The following is a 9,795-nucleotide window of genomic DNA, read 5'->3' on the forward strand; positions in this document are numbered from 1 at the left end:
GGATACACACACACACACACACACACACAAAGTGATTTTAAGTTGGTTGCATTCAGTTGTGTGTGTGTGTGTGTGTGTGTGTGTGGGGTGGGGGGGCTTGTTTTGCTATAGTTGTAAGGACCAAATGTCCCGACAAGGATAGTAAAACCTGATATGTTTTACTTTGTGAGGACATTTGGCCGGTCCTCACAATGGAAATAAATTATTAAAAATACTAAATGAAGTTTATCTTAAAATGTAAAAATGCAAAAAGGTTTCTGTGAGGGGTAGGGTTAGGGTGAGGGGATAGAGAATATTGTTAGGTCAGTATAAAACCAATAGAAGTCTATGAAAGTCCTCACAAGTATAGTAAAACAAACGTGTGTGTGTGTCTGTATGTGTGAGAGAGAGAGAGAGAGAGTGTGTGTGTGAGAGAGAGAGAGAGAGAGAGTGTGGTGTGTGTGTGTGTCTGTGTGTGTATGTCTGTCTGTGTCTGTCTGTGTGTGTCTGTGTGTGTGTGTCTGTGTCTGTGTGTGTGACTTTCACGAGCACTGCTGTGATCCTCAGGTAGGACTGAAAAACTCTCTCTCTCTGTCCTGATTTCCTCACTTTTTCTTCTGTAAGTGAAGCTGCTGCTCTCTGGATGGTGTTGAGTGACTAAAGACAGGCAGAGCAAGCTTAGAGGAGGACGAGCTTCTGAAGAACATTTGTCCTCATCTCTCCGGTTCTCTTCAACAGCCGCTATCAGACTCAAAAGTGTTGCTTTTCTCTTGTTCTGCTGCCAGGATCAAAACACAACTCATCTGGCTCATATTTCACCCCATAAACAAAATAAATAAATGACTTTAAATGATTTTGAGAGCATGAAATATGTTTTAGGACCATCAAGATTATTGTGATTATTAAGCTCACAATGCTTATGACTGTAATGTAGAAAAGCAATGCTATTATAATTGCATTTATACACTGCTATTTCAGGATAATTGATATACCATTATAGTTTTTGTTAATATTTTGAATTAGTTTTAATTTCTGTTTTCATTTAAAATGATTTGTTTTGTTTTTGTAATTTTTTTAATGTCTATATAGTTCTTAATTTTTATCGCAGTTTCCGTTTGAGTTATTTTAGTACCTAAAGTTAAATTTTGTTAAAGATTTAGTAATTTTGTTGTGTTTTTTTTAATCATTTTTATTAATCTTTTCTGTTTAAATGTGCCTATATTTTTAGTCATTTTTATTTCAGTTTTAGTTTGTTATTTTAGTACCTAAAGTTAAACTAAAATAAAATTTGAATTTTTTTTATTTTTACTTTATTTCATTTAACGTTTACTTTATCTCAAGTAACATATATATCTATATATATATATATAGATATATATTATGGTTTTAGTTTAAATTTTAGTTCATTATAATAACCCTGGGTAGAATTCGCTGTACTGGTTTTAATTTATAGTGAATTAAATAAACATTATTTAACAGTATTTTGTTTATCTAAGTCAAGAAATAAATTGCATTAATGAAAATCATTGGGAATAATGAAAATTAGAGGGAAAAAACTCAAAAGTAGAACGTCTGATTTGCTTTTTCATAATGCATAAATGATAATGGTCCTAAAAGGCTTCATTTTCTTGTAAAGTACAATTGTCTGATTCTGAGGTGATCCAGATGTTGTAATGAGATTAATACATTATGTTTAGCTGTAAGTGCTTGTAAAGTAACAGTAAATTCAGCAGCTGAATCACTCATATACTGAGATGGCATTGAAATGTTGGACAGGAGTTATTGTTTGCTTGCTTGTTTGATTTTCTCTTGATTTCAATCATATGTGTCTTGATCAGGCTCTGCACAAAACCAATGCCTAAAAGTGTAGGAGTTGTTTTAAGGCTGATCTTTTGCTCGTCTAAACGGAGCGTGATGTTCCTGGACATGGATTTTGCATGAACTTGGGCTCGATGAAGAGGAGAAGAGAAACGTTTAAGATGATTTCTAAAGCTTTCTTTATCTGGATAACAAAAATTTATAAATTATATGGATGCAACTCATGCACAAACACAGATTATTGTCTCTCTGGAGGCCTCGTGTCAAGAAGTTTCCTGTAATTCTAGTATTTCTGACTTTATGTTCTGCAATTGCATCTTAAAATCTATGAAAGTTGACTTTATTTCTCATAACTGGGTTAATTTATGAATATTATGCCTGAAAGGTGTTGCAAATTCTACTCAAGTGACTGGCAACAGGGTTATTATATATATATATATTTTTATATTTAATACAAGAAATCATTTCTAATTTTAATTTAATTTAACTTGATGCCCTAAAATAACTAAAACAGAAATAAAATTAAGAAAAATATAAACATATTAAAAAAACTAATAAAAATGACAAAATCACATCAAAATCAAAAGAATTAAGACTTTGCCTAAAATTAAAACAGAAAATATGAAAAATTAAAACGGATTGAAAATATTAAAACTAAAAATGATACTAAAATAACACATCTCTTAAAACAGCATCTTATTACAAGAGATCATGTCCATTTAATGGGATATTATAAGAAATACAATCACAAAAATGTCACAAAAATCCTTATTTTTCCAGTGTTGCATCAACATTTGATGGTTTAATAGAAAACAATCATCCCTCTTAATCTCCTGTTGATGTGTTTTATGTGTTGTTTGGAGGGCTAACAGTTACAAAGAGCAGACGTATGAGCGTTAGATGAAACCCTGAAGCAGTTTGGTGACTCTGCAGATGAATGAGAGGCAGGTGATGTGACACATCCAGTATCTGCGTGTGTTTGTGTGCTTTAGTTTCTGCAGCTGCAGAGGATTCAGTCTTAAGTCTCTCCATAAGAAACATTTTATCTCCGTGTGTCATGTGTGCACATCGTTGAGTGTTTGTCAAGCATCAAAAACAGGAAAATGAGACTGCATTATTATGTAATACACTGGAAAAATTTTTTTTTAATTTTCACTCAGAAATTGCTTGAAAATCTTGCAAATAATAAATTTTCTGAAGTGTTTTAGTTGACGTTTGTCTAACGTTTTGTGAATGTTACTTACTTTTAAAATGTTACCACTTGTTTCAGAACGTTCAGAGAACATTCAAATGTAACGTTTGCATAATGATATAAAATGGAGTGTTCCCTTAACGTTCATGTATAACCAAGAAAATATGTTTTTAAAACAATTAAAAATCTGGACATTTTAGCTGGTCAGGGAACATTCAGACATAACATTTTCATAACTCACTGGGAACGTTAGCAAAATGTATTTTTGTTAACTGGCCACTTTTAAGACAAATTCTGCACATGCTGTAGTTTCTTAACTGTGTTCTCAGAACTTTCTGACAAGGTTCTCTCAAAGTGTTAAACAAACGTTCTTCCAGTAACATTCATAGAATGTTCGTTCAAAGTTATCTGGGCTTTAATAATGTTCGATAAACGTTAACACGAAAACGTTATTTTATATATCATTCATGGAAAGTATTTCTGAAACATTTTTAAACGTCATTGTTTTAAATGCTACTACTTGTTTCAGAACTTTCAGAAAATTCACCTGTAACGTTCCCATAATGTTTGCAAAGTTACAAAACAGATTCTTCCCTAAACATTTGCATATAACTAAGAAAATACGTTTTTAAAAAAACTGGACATTTTGAACATTCAGAGAACAAACGTTCGTACAGTAACATTAATAGAACACTCCTTCAAAGTTATCTGGTGTTTAATAATGTTCTCAAAACGTTGGCATAAAAACATTATTTATACATTATTTATGGAATGTTTTTCTGAAATGCTAGTTGGATGTTCGTCCAACATTCTTAAATATTATCGCTTGTTTCAGAGCGTTCAGAGAACATTCAAACGTAACATTTCCACAATGTTTGCAAAATGATACAAAGAAACGTTCCCTTAAAATACATTGTTAAAATATTAAAAAAAATAAAGAAACTGGATATTTTGAATATTCAAGGAACATGCAAATAATGTTTTCATATTTTCATAATCAAAATGTTCATAGAACATATGTGACCCTGGAGCACAAAAGCAGTGTTAAGTCGCTGGGGTATATTTGTAGCAATAGCCAACAATACATTGTATGGGTCAAAATTATAGATTTTTCTTTTATGCCAAAAATCATTAGGATATTAAGTAAAAGTCATGTTCAATGAAGATATTTTGTAAATTTCCTACCGTAAATATTTCAAAACTTTATTTTTGATTAGTAATATGCATTGCTAAGAACTTCTTTTGGACAACTTTAAAGATGATTTTCTCAATATTTTGTTTTTTTGCACCTCAGATTCCAGATTTTCAAATAGTTGTATCTCAGCCAAATATTGTCCTATCCTAACAAACTTGACCCTTATGACTGGTTTTGTGCTCCAGGGTCATATATTTTGTTAGCTGGCCACATATAAGACTGTAGTTTCTCAACTTTCTTCTGAAGGATATGACTTGTTAAATAACACCGAGTAAACATGGCAAAAATGGGCGTTCCTGCCCTGTTTAATGGGGTGTACTGGCATGCATTTTGGCCGAATAAATAGTTAAAACATCTGGTTTTCATAGATAAATAAGCTCTTACTATTATAGCAAGTGCTTTTGTTGAATGTGGGCGCTGGCATCTGATCCATCCTGGCATGCTCAGATGTAGGTCAGGCTCTTTCTACGGATGCTATCGTGTCACGACGTGTTGCAGGGAGCGTTTCATCATGATGTCCACATCAGCATATGTACACGCTCCTCATCTGTCATGTGTTTCTGATCAAACAGGAGATAACAGGACGGCGTTTCATCTCCTCGCTCATACATCGTGTTTGTGTCCTGATCAGGGTCTGCTGAAAGACGAGATGAATGAGCTGAAGTGAGGGAAATCAAGCACAATCCACAGGTAAGTGTGTGACGTCACGTCTGCTGGAACTCATTCAGACACAGACGACAGAAACAGGCTTCAGTTTTAATGTTAGTTCATTTCATGTATTCAAAAAAAAATATTGATATTTATTTACTGGTTTATTATTTACTGATATTTATTTACTGGATATACATATATATATATATATATATCATTTATTATATATTTTTTTACTAAAAAATAATTTCTGGTAAATTTCAAAACTTCAAAAACCATTCTCCATCTTTTCTGTTCTGCATTATAATAGTTTCATTCCTGATTTTTAAAGCATGTGTAATTCTAGATTTTAATATCCAGCATACACTTTTATATTTAAATATAACATAAAAACAATTAGTGAGTAAAATTTCTCTGTCAGTGCATCCATGCATTTGAACTGTTTTATTGAACAAATATGGATATAGTTCAGACATAAAGTTTTCTTACAGAAATGACATTCTTCACCGTTCAATATTAATATTTGAGGAAAGTGCCAGAAATGCTGGAACTATTTTATAATTATTATTATTATTTTGCAAACAGACTTTATACTTAAACATAATGGATAAAAAAGTCCCCTGGCAGAATGAAACAGATTTTCATGCATTTGTATGCTTTATCTTGTTGTTTCACTTATTTATTGCTCACTGTTGAATGTTCACTAGTGAGCAGATATTGACTGACAGCTTTCACAAGCACTGTGTTGTATATGGAAATCCGCTGGCTTGTGTTTGTGCAGCTTTAGTTCATGTACAGTATGTACAGTATGTTGAAAGATCTGAGCTGGAACCTTTAGTGTTGATTATAGCGGTCACTATTGTGTTAGATGTGTCTGCTAATGCAGGTCTGAATCATATAGAAACAGACTCTTTATCCGCTATTAAATAACAGATGATTTGACTGAACACATTAGCAACCGCAGGTTTTTATAGTTTAACAACATCAAACACAACAACATCAAAGGACAACTAAAACAGTAATGCTCAGCTGAGAGCGGAGTTCAGTGCATATGTTTACAAAACCCCTGACGAATCTGCAGGATGTTTATTATTATTATTATACATTTTTAAAAAGAGAGGCATCATAAATATGCATGTTGTTTTTATTTGATATTTACATACAGAAGACACAATCATACCTGACATGACAAACAATAGACAATATTTCACTCAAAAAAAAAAAAAAAAAAAATTGCATAAAAAGAATTTTTGGCATTATGTGCAACATTTTTTTTAAACATTATTTTATAATAATTAAGCGAAAATATCAGACAAAAGTGATATATTTGATATTATAGTTCACAGCATTTGACTGCATAGATATATTGTATAATATTGTAATAAATTTCTATTTTTTATGTTATTATGTAATTATACATAGTCACTATAAGTGAATCTCACAAAAAAAAAACATGTCCAGATCATATTTCACGCCCAAAAAATATTGCATAAAAAATATATATTTGCATTATTTGTAGAACTTATTGACATTATTTTTTATGATAATTAATGAAAAATATCAGACAAAAAATGATATAGTTGATATTATAGTGCATAGCATTTGACTGCATAGATATATTGTATACATTTAACATTATTATGGAATTATTATATGTTGCCACCAGGTGGTTGAATCTCACAAAAACATGTCTAGATCATATTTCACGCCAAAAATCAAAAGAAAAAAGATTGCATAAATATATATATAAATGTGTGTGTGTGTGTGTATATATATATACACACACACACACACACACACACATTTATTATATTATTTATTATTATGCATTATTCACAGAACTTATTGACATTATTTTTTAATGATAATTAAGGAAAAATTATATAGTTGATATTATAGTGCATATCATTTGACTGCATAGATATACTGTATATTATAGTAATAACATTCTATTTTTAACATTATTATGTAATTATTATATATAGTTACTAGGTAGGTGAATCTAAAAAAATATTAATAATTTAAAAAATAAATAAATTATTGCTTAACTTTTCAACAGGAAGATTTTTTGATATTCACTCTTGTGGGAAATGTATAAATATCTCATGTAGCTTCTGAAGGGCAGTACTAAATAAGAAATAGCAGCTTTTATGATTTGTATTAATTCTGCTAGGGTTTCGTAAACTTGTTCCCGTTTACTTCATGCATCAGGACGGATGTTGAGGGTCACAGAAGGACACGAGGGAAAACTCTAACGGAGGAAATATCTGAAAAGTGAACAGAAGTCGATATGCATCTGTTCAGAAAGACACGGCTGGTGACATTTCCCCGCGGCGATCATGATTGATCGAGTTAACGCAGAGCAGAGTCGACAATACTGTTATATGAGTCAATACAGTAAAAGTATAGAGCTATACAATAGATTGAACCTTCAGACAAAATCTAAAATAAAATCTGTGCATATGTTTTCATATTTGATCCATCAGGGTTTTATGGCTCATATAATCTGATATAGTGAGAATATGGAGGAAAAAACAGCTCAGTTTTATTCAGAGACAAAAATATGCAATTTGGTGCAGAAGCAAAAACATAAGGCAAAAAGAAAAAAAAAACAGTGAACCATTTCACTGCATAGATATATTGTATATTCCAGTTATACAATTCTATTTTAACATTGTTATATAATTATTATATGTATATTTCACTCCAAAATCAAAAGAAAAATAAATTAAATATATATTTTTTTGCATTATATGACAATTAAGCAAAAACATCAGGCAAAAAATATAGATAGCTGATATTAGTGCAAAGCATTTCACTGCATAGATATATTGTATATTCCTGTAATACAATTCTATTTTCAAAACTATTATGAAATTATTATATAAAGCCACTAGGTGGTTAAATCTCACAAAAAACATTTCCAGATCATATTTCACTGCAAAATCAAAAGAAGAAAAAAAAAAAGAAGAAATACACGGACGCACGCACGCACGCTCTCTCTCTCTCTCACACACACTCACTCACTCACTCACTCACTCTCTCTCTCTCTCTCTCTCTCACACACACACACACACACACACACATATAATTATTCTTTATATATTTATTTTTAATATTTTTTTATTAAATGTTTTTTATTTAATAAAATTTTGATAACTTTTGATGTAAATCAGTGAGATCTTTATAACAGTGCAGCAGATACTGAAATGCTCCAAACATATAATGCAGTGATTGAGAGCTGAAGAAATAAAGGCTCCTCAGAAGATGTGAGATGTTCTGGAGGCTTGTGAAGATCATTCCTCCGCTGAGGAACAGTGAAAGTAAAGCTTCTGGAAACAAACGCTCCTCAAAAGATCCTGAGGATCAGATTTGAGACTCTAAAACATGATTGATGGAGAATCAAGTAAAGCTGAGCTGCTTCAGTCCAGTAAGTGTTCATCTGGAGATATTACTGCAGTTATTCTGACCTTTACTTGATCAAAATCAGTCAAGATTTGACACGAGAAGCTCGAGCTGAAGCTGGACGTTTCTACAATTACACTAAAAGAGCTTTGACTGGAGAAAAACTCTAAACTCTCAATCAGAGACAGAAGACATGCAGGAGATCGAGTGAGAAACAGCAAAGTCTGATAATTTAGAGGCTTTAGAAAATATAATACAGTGGCTTTATAGGTTTATAAACATCTCTTTATGGGTTTTTCCTTCCCACAGGCTTACCCAGAAACATCTGACCACTCTCATTGACCTCAATCAAACCCACAGCAATACTGATCCACTCACTAGTAGTTTGGTTCTCATGGTTCACTAAACATGCATTAGTGAAGAACTCTATCTACGACTGTCTCTCTTTAGTATCCGTGTAACCAGACGCTCTCAGTCTCAGGTTTAAATGCGTCCGGAGTGTGTTTTTGACCTGCTTTAGGAAAGGGGCGTGTCCTCAGGTGTCAGATTGACAGCTCCGCCCCTCCTTCAGTCGAGTTTTGACGGCTGTTGTGTTTTCTTCAGAGCGTGTCGTGAACTCGAGTGCATGGCTCTGCTGTCGTGTCATGATGGGACAGACTCTTGTTTCCTGCAGGCTGTCAGGATGTTCCAGAGGAAGAAGAAGAAGAAGAAGAAGAGGAGGAGGCTGGAGATCTCCACACCCAGGAACTTCGAGCACAGGGTGCACACGTCCTTTGACTCGGTGCAGGGCTGTTTCGTGGGTCTGCCGACCCAATGGCAAAGCCTCATAGAAACACTCAGGAGACCCAAACCTGTGGTGGACCCCTCCAGCATCACGCAGGTGCAGCTCAAGCTGCAGAGGGTAAAGCTCATTATTTTTATGACTGTTAAGCAAAACTATAAGGCAAAAAATTACAAGCTGAATAATAATGTTTTATTATATAATTATTATATATAATCTCTTGATGAATCTCACAAAAACATGTCCAGATTCAAAATCAACAGGAAAAAAAGTCAATATGAAAATTATATATTTGCAATATTTGCAGAACTTAGTGACGTAAACATAAGGGAAAAAATATACATTTGATATTATAGTGCATAGCATTTCACTGCAAGGATATATTGTATATTCTAGTAATAAAATTATATTATTAACATTATTATGTAATTATTATATAGTCACTAGGTTGGTGAATCTCATAAAAACATTTTCAGATCATATTTCACTCAAAAATATAAAGAAAAAAGGTATTTAGATATTGCTTAAAGAAAGTTATGTATTTTTTCACGTTATTTGAAAGATTTTTTGGCATTATTTTTATGAAAATTAAGCAAAAATAATATATAGGCAAAAATGATATAGTGCATTGCATTTGAATGCATAGAAATTCCTGTAATATTTCCTGTAATATATTCCTGTAAAATTCATGTACACACTCACACGCTCGCTCGCACGCACGCACTCTCACACACACACACACACACACACACACACACACACACACTCACACTC

The 9,795-nt window shown here is 32.4% G+C and overlaps 1 protein-coding gene across 1 annotated transcript in view; it reads left to right on the forward strand.

Annotated features, from left to right (window-relative positions):
• Nucleotides 1-8,781: 8,781 nt before the first annotated feature.
• Nucleotides 8,782-9,795, forward strand: part of LOC107728109 (serine/threonine-protein kinase PAK 6-like) — a 10,135-nt gene continuing 9,121 nt past the window's right edge. The window contains exon 1 of the mRNA XM_016538188.1: nucleotides 8,782-9,141. Within this exon, the coding sequence (XP_016393674.1) occupies nucleotides 8,866-9,141 (276 nt within the window). The 5' untranslated portion in view covers nucleotides 8,782-8,865. The remainder of the gene's footprint in view (nucleotides 9,142-9,795) is intronic.

Source organism: Sinocyclocheilus rhinocerous, unplaced genomic scaffold (genome assembly GCF_001515625.1).
Source record: "Sinocyclocheilus rhinocerous isolate Xijiao unplaced genomic scaffold, SAMN03320098_v1.1 scaffold936, whole genome shotgun sequence".
In the NCBI taxonomy this organism is placed as follows: Eukaryota; Metazoa; Chordata; class Actinopteri; order Cypriniformes; family Cyprinidae; genus Sinocyclocheilus; species Sinocyclocheilus rhinocerous.